The sequence below is a fragment of the Saccopteryx bilineata genome, chromosome 1 (assembly GCF_036850765.1).
Source record: "Saccopteryx bilineata isolate mSacBil1 chromosome 1, mSacBil1_pri_phased_curated, whole genome shotgun sequence".
NCBI lineage: Eukaryota > Metazoa > Chordata > Mammalia > Chiroptera > Emballonuridae > Saccopteryx > Saccopteryx bilineata.
In genome coordinates, this window is record NC_089490.1 from 161,317,787 (window position 1) to 161,335,261 (window position 17,475).

Sequence of the window (17,475 nt, forward strand, 5' to 3'; positions counted from 1 at the left end):
TTATTCTGGGTGTAATGCGGAGATTATTTTAGAAAGGATGAAACTAAGAAAGATCATATAGGAAGAGGCTCTGATAATACAGATGGTGGTGGTCTAAAGCAGGAAAGAGGTGGGTGTATCTGTTTGCCCAGGCTGCCTAAGAGAATACTACAGACAGGGGCTTAAACAACAGAAATGTCCTGGTTCTGGAGGCTGGGAGGTCCAAGCCCAAGGTGCTGACAGGTTGGGTTCCTCCTGAGAGCTGTAATGGAAGGACCTGTCCCAGGTTGCTCCCTTTGGTATGCAGGTGGCCACCTGCTTGCTGACCTTTACATGGTCGCCTCTCCATGCACACACACTGCTGGCATCTCTCTTCTTAGAAGGACAGAATAGTAATAAATTAGGGTCCTGTCCTGAGGGTCTCATTTTAACTTAATTACCTCTTTAAAGACCTTATCTCCAAATACTGTCACATTCTAAGGTCCTGGGGTTGGGTCTTCAACATACAAATTTTATGGGGAACCCAATTCAGCCCATGATAGTGAAGTTCACAAGGAACAGATAGAACTGAGAGGTGCTAAAGAGGTTGACTATAGAAGCACCGTGATTGACGGGCTATACAGGCCGAGCAGGCAGGTGCACTGCCTCTCCCAAACGTGGCATGGGGTAGACGTAAAAAACAAAAAGCTGTTCTTGATCTGAAATTCAAATGTAACTGGGCATCATGTATATTTATTTGCTAAGTCTGGCAACCTTAACCTGTACTAAGCAAGCTCCCTAGCCCAGTTCCAGAACTGCTGGCCAGAATGATGGTGAATAAAGTCACTAAATAATATCACTAAATAATAGCATTAACAGGGCAACAGTCCTGGGCAGCCTATGTTAACCCATGCCTCCTTTTCTTTTTGAATTTCTGCCAATTCCTTAGAAAGCTTCTCTCCACACCCATGTTTCTCTGCCCAATCCAGGGGGAGGGGCATTCTCATTGTCATCCACAGGAATGGTGCCCTCTGGAATTGCGGTTGAACAAGGTGGCGTGGTTCCCACTCCCCTCCCTCCACCAGTTCAGGTAAGGTGCAGTCCATTGTTATGTGAAGAAGCTCGGTGAAAAAGTGCTGGACAGTGAGTGAATATTTCACAGGCAATAGGGCCAAAGTTGTGTTAACAAGAGAGATGTAGACCCAGCAGGAAGTGGATCTTCCTAGAGGCATGCTGTGATTTTGTCCAGATACTTCCCTAGAAAATGAGCAGTATTTTAGAGTGGATGTGGCCGTCATCTCTGCATCCCCACTGGTGTGATCAGCTCCACCCTCCTTTTAGACCAGACCCAGGCCTCTCCTCCCCTCCAACACCTCAGAAGCACAGAACAGGAACTAAGGAGAAACTGCAGGCATTTGGGGAGGGGGAGCAGGGCCGGAGGAGGGAGAGAGCTGAGTCTAAAAGAAGCACAGAGGGAAAGCCCTGTGCTTCCTGATGGCAGGGCCAGGGCCAGGTGACCTGGTGAGCTTTGGGACCTTTACCTATATGCCATTACAGAGAGGGTTAGCCTTTCGTGAGGGCTGGGATATCCTGTTTGAGAAGGCAGATGAGGCATTATAATTCAGAGCAAGTGGGGACAGCACCATCCACAGCCACACAACGTGCTGGCCCAACCCTTCTAGTGGAGGCCTGGCTCTAAGAAACAGCTGCGGGGAGGGGCTGCAGGGAGGAGAAAGCAGCAGGAACCACGCCCTCGGGGTAGGAGTGGTAAGAGGCCACACCTGAGTCACAGCTGTACTCGTGAGTATTAGCCTTCCTTTTCTGCAGATGGGGAAACCTAAGACAGCAGGGCTGGTGAGGACACATGCAGTCTGGAGATGCCCTGTGGGCACTCTGGGGACTGAAGGGAGCACTGAGTCCCTTCCGACCGCTAGGCCTGCCCAGGATGCCTGGGCTGACTCCACCCAATCAAGGCACCAGAAGTGTGAGGTGAATAGGAAGGTCCAAGTCCCTGACCACTGACCAGCCTGCTGACATAAGGAGAAGCCATGGGCCAGGCATTTACACCTGTGAGTCTGATCTTTTTGTCTTTAGAAATGGTCAGGGGTTTATCTGGAGACTTGGGGGTCATGTGAAGTAAACCCAGGAAGTGGCGGGAGCAGCAATTGTCGCCTGCTAGGCTAGGCATGAAGGAAGGCCAGGGCCTCTGAACCCAGGCTGTGAGGTCCATGCCGGCAGCCCAGGTCAGAGGCCTTTGTACCACCTCGGGTGTTAGTGCTGGGGGAGGCCACCAGGCCTCCTGAGCTCTGCCCCATCCTCAAGGGTCCAGCCGGGCAGCCCGTTGCTCAGGCCTTAGGTACACATTCCCAGAGGACCCTTGACACGACAGACTTTGAGCCTTAAAATAGGCTGCTCATGACAGGGCCCAAAGCAAGGTGCCTACGAAGGACTTGGTAAAGGGCAGGCTGTGCCCAGGTCATCAGGGAGGGACTCTTAGACAAGACAGCTTCAAAGATGGGGCTCCTCTGTGTAACCATCTTAAAAATGAATAGCAAGAAGAGAAGCCCATGTGACCTCTCCGGGTCCATTGTGACATCGCCAGCCGGGGCTGGCTATATAAGAGAGGCTTGGGGCCGAGTCATTCCCCTCAGTTCTGGCCTCTGTCACCTCGTCGGCCCACAGCAAAGCCAAGGCCATGCTCCTCTTATCAGTTTTGCTGCTCATATCTCAAACCAAGGGCACACAACTCGGTACGTGGACTCTTCTCCCAGTGGCCAGAGCAGCTCTCCCAGGCGGGGCTGGGCTTGGTGGTGGCCCTGCTCATGTCCCCTTCACCCAGCCAGTGGGAGCATCAGGGACCAAAGGAGAGAGTTGGTTAGCAAGCTCCTTCATGGACTAATTGGCTACTGCGAGCCTGGCTCAACAAATATTAATGGGGAGCTGGACCGGGACTGCGTCCAGGAGGCAGCATTCTCTTCTCCGCACAGGCAGCTGCGGTGTGTGCTCTCCGCCTCCCAGGAAACAGAGCTGCTCAGCCTGGAACAGAGTGGCCTAACCTGGAATAGTTCAGGGCTTTGGTGGGTTCAGCCCTTTCTGGGACCACTCTGGTTTCCCACAAGTACATATTAGTTTCGTATGGAGGATGTAACCAACTATCACAAACTTAGTGGCTTAAATGACACAAATTTCTTATCTTCCAGTTAGCTTGGTGGATACAAATCCAACATGGGTCTCCCTGGGTTATGATAAAAAAAACTCAGCAGAACCACATTCCTGCTCTGGGGAGAGTCTCAGCCTTGCCTTCTCTAGCTTGTAGACTATCCTGACTCCTTGTGGCCCCCTCCTCAAAGCCAGCAGCATCGCACCTCTCCGTGCCTTTCCCTCGCAGTCCCTCTCTCTTCTTCTGCCTCCCTCTGCTAGCTGTGAAGGGCCCTTGGCATTACACTGGAGAGATTACCCAGGATAATCTCTTCATCTGGAGGTCAGCTGATTAACAACTTCAATTCCATCTCCCAAATCCCCTTTGCCTTGTAAGGTGATACCCACTAGGACATAGTCCATTAGGACAGTGGTCCCCAACCCCTGGGCTGCGGACTAGCACCGGTCCATGGGCCATTTGGTACCGGTCCGCAGAGAAGAAATAAATAACTTGCATTATTTCCGTTTTATTTATATTTAAGTCTGAACAATATTTTATTTTTTAAAAATGACCAGATTCCCTCTGTTACATCCGTCTAAGACTCACTCTTGACACTTGTCTGAGTCACGTGATACATTTATCCATCTCACCCTAAAGGCTGGTCCGTGAAAATATTTTCTGACATTAAACCGGTCCTTGAAAATATTTTCTGACATTAAACCAGTCCATGGCCCAAAAAAGGTTGGGGATCACTGCATTAGGACGTGGACATCTTTCAGGGGTGTGATTCTGCCTCCTACTCCCCAGTTAGTAACGGACAAATATTTTCCTCCAATTTATCTTGGATGAGAGCAGAAACAAGCTCAGTGAGTGGCTTGCCTAAGATCACCATGCTGGAGGGGGACAGAGCCAGCACTTCTGACCCATGTCTCAGGCTCTGGGCAACAAAAGCAGAGCATCTCTTGGCTTGCCCGTGTGCCTCAGGGGCTTCCCTGGGCCAGCTTCAGTTTCTCCATGTCTAGAGTGGGTGTAATGAGCTCTACTCAGAAGCCTCCCGTGGATACTGACTAAGTGTCACATCTCTCCTCCCTTCCTCTTCCATTCCACCAGAATGCGGTGAAAGACCTGTTTTTGAAGGAGGGCCTCAGTATTCCAGAATCATAGAGGGAACGGAGGCTGAGGTGGGTGAGTTTCCCTGGCTGGTGAGTGTTCAGGCAGGAAATGAACATTTCTGTGGCGGCGCGATCATCAATGAATGGTGGATTCTCACTGCTGCTCACTGTTTAGCTGCTGAGGAACTACAGTAAGTCCTGAGAGCCCTCAACCCTGCCCTTTCTGACACTGTCCACCCCCACAGCGCAACCACACTCAGCCAGGCCTGCTTGCCACGGGGAACCCTAGGGCTGGTCATTCTTGAGTCACATGTGATGGCCCTGGGGACAAAGAGGCTGTGAACTCACAGTTGTCCCTTCTCTGTGCCCTCCTCATTGTCACCCAGGGCCAACAACTATGGCTTCCCCATGATCACACACTGTCCTCTCCAGGAACGTTTGTGACCCCGTGGAGCTAATGGGCTCAGTTCGTTCACCTCTCCTAGGACAGTCGAGTCCCTCTAGCCAGAAAGTCTCTTAATTCTGAAGATCTGGGTTTCCAGGCCATCTGACAGTCTGCTTCCCTGCTCCTTGTGGAGTTTTCTCTGAGCTCCAGGGGACTCATGGAAAATCTAGCATAAACTGCTTACTGATCATGTCCCAGTGACCTCATAAGCAACTACCTGCATTATTTAATTGTATAACAACCCTGGGGAAGGTACAATGAATAGCCCCCTCATCCAATCCCACAACCACCGTCAGGGGCAGGTAGAATGAACAACTGTATTTTATTGAGGAGGGAACTGAGGTCCAATAAGGTTGGGTGACTCACACAAGGTACCCACCCAGTAGACAGAAACATGATTAAAATCTTAACTCCAGTCCTTGTGCCAGATACACAGCAAGACTGACTTTAAAGGGTGAAACACCTGGGGCAGGATTCGCCATGGCACAACCAGGGGACTTTGTCACATCTGCCCCCCCCCCCCCCATGGGAAACTTAAAGATTGGCTGTTGGAAAGTTCCTGGCCATTCTGCCTGGAAGGGATTCCTGAATTATTACTGAAGATTCCTTCTGTTTAATCAGTGACATGTCTCAATTAAATTCCATTCTGGGGTCTCTCAGCTGGGGGGTAGAAAAATCAATGAAGTAATGCCTTACCTCTCTGAGGGTTAGTTTGATCTGTGCCAGATGGGGGCTTTCTGTGGGCTTTTTGGAGCACCCAAAGCTAAGCCCCGCCTTTGCACCAGCAGGCGGGGCCACTTCCTTCTCATCTCAGGGACCGTGTAGGACAGCAGCTCGCTGTGGCCTGCCATGCTGGCTGTTTCACCCTGTTTCTCTACTTACTAAAATTCTCACATTATCTTAGCAACGGCCTCAGCAGAACAAGTGGCAGAAGCCCCTACAGTTATATGGGATGTAGCTCTTGGGGCACAGCAAACCCTGGGAGCTTTGTGATTTTCCTTTCCCTACCCATCCCCCTCCCCGGTTCTGTGGCACCAGCCCAAAAGACCTGAGTGTTGTGCTGGGAACCAATGACTTGCACAGTCCATCCCTGGAAATAAAGGGGGTTACCACCATTGTCCTTCACAAGAACTATACGAGACTCACCATGGACAATGACGTCGCTTTGCTGCTGTTGAGCTCGTACATCACATTCAGCGGCCTGAAGAAACCCATCTGCCTACCCCAGAAGCCCAGCCCCGCCACATGGCGCGAATGCTGGGTAGCAGGATGGGGACAGACCAAAGCTGGTACGTGACTGCACAGCCTCTTCTGAGAGCTGCTGGGGGCGGAGCCACAGCACAGGCATCTGGGAATGGGCTGCTCAAACTAAAGGAGACAGGAGGGGGGTGGGAAAGAGAGAGGACTGAGGAAGGAGGGCCGGAGAAAGACCTGCCTTGCAGCAAACCCCTGCCCAGCTGAGGCCCGCAGGGGCCCACCCTCAGACTCGTCCGAGGGCCAAGGAGGCATCTGCCCCGGGCCCCACGCTGAGATGCCAGCTCTGAGACAGCCCCGCGTGTGGTCGGATTCAGCCAGCACAGAGCAGTCCTGTTTGTTGGTTCAACTGAATTTAGACTTTCCTTTTAGGCAGGGGCCATGTTACACTCTCTTCACATTTCCCTTGAGTCACACATTGATGCTTCCCACCTGGCTTCCATAGTCATTCAAGATGCCTGCCTTGGCCTAGATGTTCCGTGGTCCTGGAGTGTTGCCCAGTCACTCTTAGAAATAAATTTGTTGTTACGTGTTTCCTGTTGTTACACTGTTACTTGGCCAAATAGAAGGCACTATACCAGGGCAGAGAGGGATTATGAAAGCCGTGCTGGGAGCAGATAGGTTGGGGTGGAAGCGCACAGCTCTGTCTCAGGCCTGGAAGGCACTCTAGGTCCATAGGGAGGCTTTGCCATGATCTGCGCTCTGGAAAATGCTAGGCATTTCAGGAGTTCGGTGATTGGAGACCAACTGGTATATGATTGAGTCTGGGTTTCAGCCACTATTTGAGAGTTAGATGTAGAGGAGGAGGCCTCCAGGAACAAAAATACTGAGTAAGGAGAAGCATTTTGAAAGGTCTATGTGGTCAGAGTTAATGCGATGGACAGAAACCCTGGTAGCTGGCAGGAAAGGGCTTGGGCAAATCCCCTGTAAAGACTTGCAGCCAACCTACCCTCACCCAGAGGACCTGGACTCTTTCTTGCGGGGGGTGCGCACCCATGTTCTGCAGCCCTGTGGTAGGGAAGGGCCACACACTCAGAATAAAAAGTAGCAACAGGCAGATAGGAGGAAGAGGCAGGATTACACTGAGAAAATGATTGACAGCCAGTTTTAAGAGGTCAAGTCTGTAGGGCTGGTTGGAAGCCTTCTTGGAAGCAGCGATATGTTTTCGAATGAGAGGATTAGTTCAGGTAGGTGAGGAATTGTTTGGGAAAACCTGGGGTGGTAGAGCGATTAAACTGCATAGGATCATTGGAAGGAAGTAGAGGGAGGGGCTGTGAGGATGTGCAGGAAGTGGACAGGTGGCTGGTGGGATGCAGGGATGCCCCAGGTGGTCTAGGTTTCAGTCATTTTCATTGTTGATGTGGGGACTGCTGTCTAGTGACTTTTCTATTGTGCTTTCTCTGTGGGCCAGATGACAGAAACTCTATGACAACTGATCTGATGAAAGTGCCAGTGATTATCATCGATTGGGAGAAATGTTTACTGGAGTTTCCAAAACTTACAGAAAATATGCTGTGTGCTGGATATGAGAATAAGAGCTATGATGCTTGCCAGGTAACTAGGGGGTATCCTCTCCCTCACTCTACAGCCCCTCAGGGCTGCCAATGCAAGGGTATCCTCTCTCCCCTGGGAATAAACAATGATTCTGGAAAATGTGTGGGAATCAGGGCTTAGCCATGGGAATGGGACAGGGACTGGGGACCACTCACTGTCAGGTCCTTAGACTCTTAGCATGGACTTGGGATGGATATGCAGCAACCGTGAATAAATATTAGAGGTCTTCTTCAGATATATTAGATAAATAGGCCCCCAAGACTTTTCCTGTTACTGAGACTTCTTCAACAAAAACCCGGGGAGGAATCCGTTTAATCCACTAATGTAGCGATCTTTGTTGAATATTGTCAACCATGAATGAGACATGGTTTCTTATCTGAGGGAGCCCACACTCTCTGGGGCCCGCAGATGGGTAAACGACTATAACAGACTTGGTAATTCACATGGGTTTCATTGAACCAGAATCTGATATCTTAGCATCTCTTTAATCAATGAACAGAAAAATAAAAAAAGAAAACTTTTTCTTTTATTGATGCTAGAAGAAAAAAAATAATTCAGCAGTTAGCTTCCTCTCGCCCTAAGGATGAATAGTGGGGTTTATTTTTTAAAGCTCAAAGACACTTTGTTCATCTTGGGAGGGTTCACCCTGATAAGCTCACTTAGTCCCGTTCCTTGGCTGCACAGGGGACCTGGCACTCGGTGTAACCATGAATGCAGATGTGGAACCTTTTACAGAGGGTGGAAAAGGCTATCTCAAGAAAGGGAGTGCATCTGTCCCCTACTGTTTAATGTTAGGAGATAGTAGTTTTCCCTGGTAGCCCATGGGATGGAGCATCGGGAGGGAATGCTGGGATGGGGTTGGGGACATTGAGGGAGAAGGGACTGGAGACGGGGCTCTGAGGGGGAAAGCATGGACTCGGCAGCTCTGTCACCAGGCTTACAAGGAGGTCCCCGCACAGTGGGTGCTGTGGGGACTGAAAAGAGATAGAATCAATGGCACAAGAGCCTTGTGTTTTCCTCATATTCTGGGCAATTTAAAATACTGCAAAACACAAAAGAGAATTGGGATTTCTGCTTCTGGATAAATGGAGTGGACACATTTCTGCCAATCCTTCCCGCTAAGTGCAGCTTAAAGCACTGGACCTTATAGTATAAAACAAAATCAAAGGCTCTGAAAGGTGGCGAGAAGATGGACTGACTGGATATCTAATACTTAAGGAGTGACACAGCAGTGAGTCCCCGGGTTTCCTTTCTGCCTCTTGTGTGCCTCAGACTGGGTTCTAGAGAAACCTACAACCCAGAGATGCCAATGAGCACAGGCAAAATATAAAACAAAACAAAACAGAAACAAGAGCACCTCTCTCCAGACCAGGAAAAGCGCAGCCTAACAAGAGAAAGACTCTTTGACAGTAAACATTCCATTTCAGCAAAATACCACGAAAACCCTACAGCCCTCCACCACATCAGCCAAGGTCAAGTGAACAACCTTGACTTTCCCCCTTTCCTGCCCGCCGTGGTGGGGTCAGAGGAGGCTGAGTGGACAGCAAGGACTCTGACTACCCTGGAGTCATCCCCTGCCCCACCTGTCAGTGGAGGCCACCCGAGGAGTCTGGACTTCCACCCCCCTCAGGTGTAAGTGGGCCCCACTGCTCCTCCCCTGGTGTCACCGCTGCCTGAGCGGGGAGTCTGGACTTCCACCGCAATCCAATGGTCAAGAGTTGATAAACCTCTTTCCTCACCCCAGTTTCATACACGGCCTGTTAAAACAGAAGATTTAAACGAGAACCAAAGTCTTGTGACCTAATACTTGAGGCAATACTCAAGATAGGGTTTATCATAAATAGAATAGATGGTTGCACTCATATATGATGATTCTATTTATTGACAAACACAGCTAAGGAAAAATAAAGCTAAAAATCTCAGTAGAGAATCTATTTTTATAAAAAATTGAGAACCATTAATTCCTAGAATAAGTTCAATTAAAACTTAATTCAAAATAGAGCATGCACTTACATGTAAAACCATAAAAACTTTTAGAAAAAAACATAGAACACCTTTGGACATAGAGCGATACCAACAACACAACTCACAAAAGGAAAAATTGATAAACTGAACTCATCAAAATCAAAAAATTTTTTTTCTCTCTGAAAGACCCTATTAAGAGGACAAAAAGACAAGTTACTGATTGGGAGATAGTATCCCACAAGAAATTATACTTATAATATATAATGAACTTTCAAGTGGTAGAAAAACAAACTACTCAATTAGAAAGTGGGCAAAAGACAGGAATAGACATTGCACGAAAGAGGATAGGGCACATTAGAACATAAAAAGATGTTCAAGGTCGGTGGCCATTAAGTAAATGCAAATTAAAACCACAATGACACATCACTACATGCCTCTCAGGACAGCTAAAATAAAGCACACACACAAAAAAACACAGTGACAACGTCAAATGCTGACGAGAATGCTGAGAAACCAGATACATTGCTGGTGGGATTTTAAACTAGTCCGATAGCTCTGGAAAAGTTTGCCAGTTTCTTTAAAAACTGAACACACTGTGGCCATATAACCTAGCAAATGCTATCTCAGGAATTTGTTTCAGAGAAATGAAGGCTTGTGTTCACACCAAAATCCATATACACCAAAAAGGAGTGTTTATAGCAGCTTTATTCATAAAAGCCCCAAACTGGAAACAAACATCCTTAAAGACATGATGGGTAAATAAACTGTGGTATATCCACACCACACAACAGCACTCAGCTGTGATCAGAGACAACTACTGATACAGACAACAGCATGGGTGGACCTCCAGAGACCTGCACTGTGTGAAATAAGCCAATCCCATGGGTCTCACACTGTGTGATTCCATTTATATAATATTCTGGAAATGACAAAATTAGAGAGAGAGAGAGAGCTGGTTAGTGGTTGCTGCAGGGGTTTAAGGAGGGGCTGGGAGAGCAGGAAGTGGATATAGCATAAGAAGGGCAGGGAGGGGTCCCTGTGGTGATGGAACTGTTCCGTATGTGACTACCTCGGTGTTGATCTCTGGTTGTGTTATTGCACTACAGTTTTGCAAGATGTTGTTCTTGGGGTAAACGTGGCACGGGTACATGGAATGTCTGTGTCATTCTTACAAGTGCATAGGAATGTACAATTATATCCAGCTCTGACTGGGTAGCTCAGTTGGTTAGAATGTCGTCCTGATACGCCAGGGTTGCAGGTTTGATCCCCAGTTAGGGCACATACAAGAATCAACCAATGAAAGCTTAAAGAATTGGAACAACAAATCGATGTCTCTCTCTTTCACTCTCCTTTCTTTTTCTCCCTCTCCCTCTAAAATGAATAAATAAAAACATTAAAAACCAAAACAAAGAGAAGACAGAGTTTCCCAAACACAGCCATTAGAGGAAAATTTCAGATCATAGCCATGCCATAGGCCCAGAGAGCAACATGTTCATATTGGATCAGGAGACAAAGTGCTCCAATATTAATAGAAAAGCAGATACAACTTTTAATAGACAGTGTGAGTAGAAGGAGAGCATTCCAGAGAGCATGTGGAGGAAATCGCAGAGGCTTGAGACTGAGTCATGTGCTCGGGGCAGTCCAATATTTCCAAAGCCAGAGGAAACGAGAGATGAGCGTGGAGAGGTGGGCAGAGCGGGGAGGGAGGCAGTGGCATGCCTGGGAGACGACCGTGTCCCCAGGCTGTCACCCTTATTGCTCACCCAACAATATGAGAACCAGGCCCCACTTGTACTCCCACCTCTCCTTGCAATCTCTCTAATTTAATATTCAAATGGCCAAAGCCAACAGTGGCAAAACAGGAATGATTGAGTGCCATCTTTGGTGACATTTTCTGTGCCCTCTGCTTCAATGGTTGGATCTACCATCCGGAGTCTAAGATTTCTGCTTCAATATCTCCTCTGACAAAATGTACTTTAATGAAAGCTGCTAAAATTAATCCTCTATTACTTAAGAGTGCTATAAATAAATGTGCTGTTATTATTATAAGCATTTTTTAAAAAGTTGTGAGATGAAAAGCTTTGCCTTCTGTTTAGAAAGCAAAGCTTTCTATTGTCGACAATAAACTGACAGGGAAATTTTTCTGAAATTATACAACATAACTGTCACTTAAAAACAAAGACACCCGGCAGAAAGTTTCCTAGGGTTTAAAAACAATTGCCCTTAAAAATAAATTTTCACTTTTAAATTTAGCAAACTTTTTAAAAAGCATGTAATCACATAATTTAAGGAAAATGAGCATTTTATAATGATAAAATGGAAATGTGTTCAAAATAAGGGTGGTAAGATTATGCTATGTTTGAAATACAAATGAAAAAGATATGTTAAAATGAAAAGCATTTGGATTTTTTTAGTTTACTTGTCTCCGAACTTTTCTTCTTTGTAATCCCCTGACTAATGTTATACTGTGAAAAAGAAAAAGTTCAATTAAAAAGATATATATAATTTTTAAGTGGCATAGTCAAGCAAAATATAAAATCAAACTTACCCCAGTTCGGAACATAATACTTTTGTGAAGAACTAGCCACCTCGTGGAACAACCACCATCCAACGGACTGTGCTGTCTTTCTTATCTGTCTCCTCGACTCTCTCACAAATGTCATTTTGTTCACGTGTGAATTCCCAATGCCTGGGCACACAAAATAATGCTCAGCAAATGTTTGTCAAATACATGCTCTTTCCCGGGAAGCCAGCAACTATCTGTCAGCAAACGAGCCCTAGGGGAGGGGACATCGAGGTAGTTCCCCCAAACGGCTAAGAGTCTGCAAGCAGAGTGGGTTCACAAGCTAGCAGCCAGCTGGTCTGTGGGCAATTTGGTTATGAGGCTGCCAGGCTGACTTGGTTTAGACCTGAGCTGCTTTTTTGTAAGACTGTTGTTGTTGTTTTTTAAGGACAGTTTTAGGGTCACAGCAAAATTGAGAAGAAGGTACAGGGAATCCCCCTTCCATTTTCACACAGGCACCTCCTCCCCCTTATCACCATCCACACCATGTGTCATGATTGGTGACCTACACTGACACATCGTCATCAGCCAGAGTCCATAGTTCACATCAGGCTCACTCCTGTCATTCCATGAGTTTGGACAAATGTATAGTGGCATGCACCCGTCCTTACAGTGCCACACAGAGCAGCGTCATTGTGTTGGGCTACTTCTCAGGGCGTTAATCTTGAGCCCATGACCCACGGCACTTGCATGAAAGTCTTATTTCACTCCATGAAATCTTAGACTTTTAGAATCTCAGACTTTTGGAGTTTAAAAGGCATGTGGAAAAATATTTCATCAGAACTCTGTTTCACAGTTGAGAAAACATGGTTATTGTAATCATCAATCATTTCCTTCGCTATCTGAATAGATCCGAAGCAGTGTGATAACTTCACAGCTCTTTTACACATTGATGATTCAATCATTTCATCCTCTGCACTGCCCTGTCAGATTGGCTGGGCAGGTCTCACTCTCCTTGTTTAAACAGATGAGAAAACAGGGAGTTAGTCCAGGTCATCTGCTCCCCTCCTTCTCCTCCCCAGAAAACAGCAGTGATCCTGTGGTGTAATTTTCTCATAGCAATAAACTTGGGAGGCTCTTGTGGTCAGCAAGTTTCTAACCAGACAGGCCCTTGGCTACCAGCCTCAGTTGTTGGGAGAAAGTCTCCCTTTGATGGGCTGTCATCAGTATCAGGTCCTTACTGGCTGAGGCCTGTCTCTCCTTTGGGGTAATCCTTGCCTTCTTTCCAGGAGGAACAGGAAAAAATGTAAAGATTTTTTGCATAAAAAGACATGTATTTCCAGATACTCCTCTTGGGACCCAGCAATCCATGAAGGGAATCTGTTTCCTAAATGCATAAGTAATGTCTGTAATGTGTAAGGGTAAAATAATAACGCTAATACATTTCTGGGGCATTCGCTATATAACATTTACTCTGTACTGAGTGATTTCTAGATTTTTTTAAATTTCATCTGCCAACAGTAGTTGGAAAGTAGTTGGTATTACCCCTATTTTAATGACATGGAAAAGTGAGGCTTATAAAAGTTAGTTTCCCATAAAAGTTAGTTGCCCAAGGACAATTCTCTCCTTGTCATGTAAGGGAATTAATAATCAAGGTCACATATTAACATAATTTTTATAACATGTTTGCCTTCATAAAAGTTGAAAGAAATTATATAAACATCATTTAGGGAAGGAGCTATTTGAGTAGAATTCCTGTTGCTTTGGTTCTTGCCCCATGACTTTGAAACAGAACCAGCCCAAAGACCAGCACACACCCATACCAAACAGACAGGCGTTAGAGGCAGTGCTGTGTACTGGGAAGGCTAATTTTGGCCTTGGCCCATACTCACTAGGTGTCCTTGAACTCCGACCTCTCTGCAAATTCTGCTCTGATTAACCCTCAATTTGGTGACAGGTTCCCCAACTCCACTTCAAAACACGACTTACTATTCCCCCTGTTCTTTATCTCTCCTGACCACACTCCGTGACCTTGGAACTAGGCACCACATCCAGGGTCACTAGTCATCAGATCATGTAGGTGTCGGTCCATCCCTCCCCAGCCTGACCTTCAGATCCTCATCCTTTCACCTTGTCTTCACCAGTCCCTCTACCTTCTGACTCCTGCCTACAGGGTCCCATCCACTCTGGTCAATTCCTACTCATCCTTCAAATGGAATCTCTTGAAGACGGTTCTGACACAACTTCCCCTCACAGGAATCAATTCCTCCCGTTCTGCACTGCTTCCATGTTTGTTCAGACACCCCTTGCCTCATCAAACACACCTAATTGTATTTGTTTACATTTTTCTTTCCCACACCAGCCCATAAAATCCTGTATTCCAATGGTCTGACGGTTCTTCCTCAATGAATATTTGTGAAATGAGGGTGATCAAATCTCTTTCAATCTTCCATTTTCTAATTATAAAATGAGAATCAAAATACCTACCTCAAAGATATGAGCTGGTGGGATTGATGGAAAAAAAATTTTTTCCCCTAACATAATGTTTCGCACCTGTCCAGGAAATGTTAACCCTCCCCTTCCTCCTGTTAAAGTCCATTGAAACATACCAGTCATTCTGGTCACCTTCTTATGATCCTGGACAAGGAGGTTATCTCTCCACTGAAGAGAGATTGCTTGAATGGTTACAGTCACGCAACGTCTTTGGTGAGAAACAAGTGGGCCGGTGGAGAGAACACGTGCTGAGGTACCGGGCGGTCCTGGTTCCAATGCTGGCCTCCCTGTCCCTGTAGTAAATGGATGAAAGGAAACATGTATGTGTGGTACATGGTAGGGACTTGGTACCTATTTTCTACATAGATAATCATGTGAACCACAGACCCAGATGACTCCACTCTGGAGGAGCGCACAAACGGAAAAACTTAACTCACTCACCCCCCCCCCCAATGAACACTCACTCCCAAAGAATTAAGAAGAAATATCACTCTCCCTCATGTCTCTGGAAGACCATCGAAGGGGACCCAGTGTATGTCCCCGGCCCTAACACGCTTCTCGTACCTGTTGTCACTCTTTCCCCCAGAGCTGCTTTGCCTTTGCCGTACCAGGGCTAGCGCTTAATAAACAGCTACCATATTTTTAGCCAATAAATACATTGAGATACATCATTGACTGTATATAACATTTTATAATTTAAATGTATTTGTATATTTAGTCATATTTATTTACATATAGTTGGTATACAGTCTTATATTGGTAATATTAATTTTACGTGTACAACATAGTGACTCAACATTTTTATACCTTACAATGGGATCATCCCACTGATCCTAGCAATCATTTGTCATGGTGTAAGCTTCTCACAATACTGTTAACTAGAGTCTCCTTCCCCTTTTCACCCATCCTCCACCCCCTCCCTTCTGAAAACCATCCCTTTGGTCGCTGTTTCTGAGTCTGTTTTGTTTTGCTTGCTTGTTTCTTTGTTTAGATTCCAGAGCTCCCAACCTGATAAGACCCACAACACTAACCCCCAGTCCTCTCTGAGCCTGTGCGTGTATGCTCTGTCTCCTACTACCCTCTGCAGAAGGGGTTATTTTTCACCAGGCCCCTCCCCCACCCCAACCCCTCCAGTCCTGCCTGTCTGCTGCCCATACGCTATGCCCCATGGTTCCCAGGGCCAGCCTGGCAGCAGCACCCCCCACCCATGGGCCTGGGAAAGGGGTGGGCATTGGTCAGCAAGGACGGATTTCCTGTGGCAGAAGGAGGGGAGGACAATGAGTCTTCCTCCCTTAATGACAGGTAATGGACAAATTGACAGTTTAGAATGAGACTTGCTACTGAACTGTGTTTTCTGACCACAGGGTGACAGTGGGGGGCCGCTAGTCTGCACCACAGAATCTGACAAGAAGTGGTACCAGGTAGGCATCATCAGCTGGGGAAGGAGCTGTGGACGGAAGTACACGCCGGGAATATACACCTTGGTAGAAAAGTACAGTCTCTGGATCAAGAATGTAACTGAGCTGGAGGGAAAGCCTTATAGTGCTGAGAAAATAACTCCTTTCCAGCCGACACGCAGAAGATCCCAAGCCTCAGAGCCCCTCGAGCCAGGCAGCCTCAGACTCCAGCTCCTGCTCAGCCTTCTGTCCTGCATGCTGTTCTAGGCCATTTTCTACTGATAATAAAACAGGTGTTATTCCTTCACCAAAGAGGGTGTGTGAGAATGTGTCGCCGGCAGAGGGACTGACTACAGCTTAGGACTGAGGAACAGAAACTGAGACTCTTAACGGGAAGTAGGATGGGAAAGTCAGGCAGGCCAGAGTCCTGGTTTAGGGACTGGGCTTTGGGTCCCTGCTTTACTCAGGTTTCTTTCCACTGCAGCTGAGTGACTGAGCTCAAACCACCTAAAGCCCAAAGGTACATAACCCAAAAACCAGGAGTGGAATGCTGGCAACTGCTCTAGACCTATTGGTAAGACATTTACATGCCAGGGGGGTGGGAAAGAAATCTGACAACTTTCAGGGTGAGAATTCTAGGCCATCCCAGCAGGTGAATAGCCCTGACCAGCTGAGGTGCTTGCTGAGGGAGAAGGAAAAACTGAATGGGCAGTGGGAGAAGGTAGTTATAAACACCAACTGTGAGCATGTGAACAGTTAAGAAACAGGGGCTGTAATCGTCATGAGTATCTTTTCCTTATTTTGTTGTGATATTTGTATGTGTATATATCAAATACCTTTGTTTTCTTCTTCTTCTCCTGTAACATAAAGTATGTTGGCTTTAGATCATAGTTTGTAAGTAGTGTTAACTTTGTGTGGGACTTTATATGGACTAGTACTGAAGTTACAGAACATCGAGGAGATGGCTAAACGTGGCAAGGGCATTGCATCCTCATTAGTGAGCTGGAGGCAATGTGATCATTTAGCTTCGAACTAAGCAATGCTTTATTGTGATATAGAAACTGTGACTTTAAACATTATCCAGTCAATTATGATGGGTCATGCTTAATGATTATCATGAATGTCCCTTCAGAGATTTAATACCTAGAGCTGCAGTTCCTAAACTGTGCACTGAGGTGCCACAGGGCACTACTGTAAACTCATGGGGACAGGATGGAAACACAGAGACACCTGTTGAACACAGAGAGAAAGAACATCATCTGTGGGACATTGAGCAGACAACTTCTAAGTTATTTAGACTTAACTACTTAATAAATGTAGTCTCTAAATATTTCTTTTGACCTAAGAGTGCTGTAAAAAAAACTTACTAAGACACTAATGGCTCATGAATGAGAAACTCTGGGAACCTCTGACCTAGTGGATAATTGTTAATGTTAATACTTTGTGGTTAAGAATAAAGCGTTGGCTGTAACAATAATTTTGCGCATGTTGGCTGTGACAATGTTCTCAGACTTTCTTTGTTTTTCCTGAACTTGACCATTTTTAGAAGTGCTAGTCAAGTCTATTGCTCAGTGCCATTCTATTGGAATTTGATCTTTTTCTCATGACCAGATTAGAGTTAAAGGTTGGGGGAGGAGGATCACAGAGGTTAAGTG

General features: G+C 46.4%; 1 protein-coding gene across 1 annotated transcript; it reads left to right on the plus strand.

Annotated features, from left to right (window-relative positions):
• The first annotated feature begins 2,653 nt into the window (after window positions 1–2,653).
• On the plus strand, window positions 2,654–16,087 carry PRSS55 (serine protease 55). The gene is made up of 5 exons (XM_066252682.1): window positions 2,654–2,708; window positions 4,208–4,400; window positions 5,693–5,943; window positions 7,320–7,462; window positions 15,788–16,087. Exons 1-5 carry the CDS (start codon window positions 2,654–2,656, stop codon window positions 16,085–16,087), a joined length of 942 nt encoding a protein of 313 aa, XP_066108779.1.
• Window positions 16,088–17,475: the final 1,388 nt, after the last annotated feature.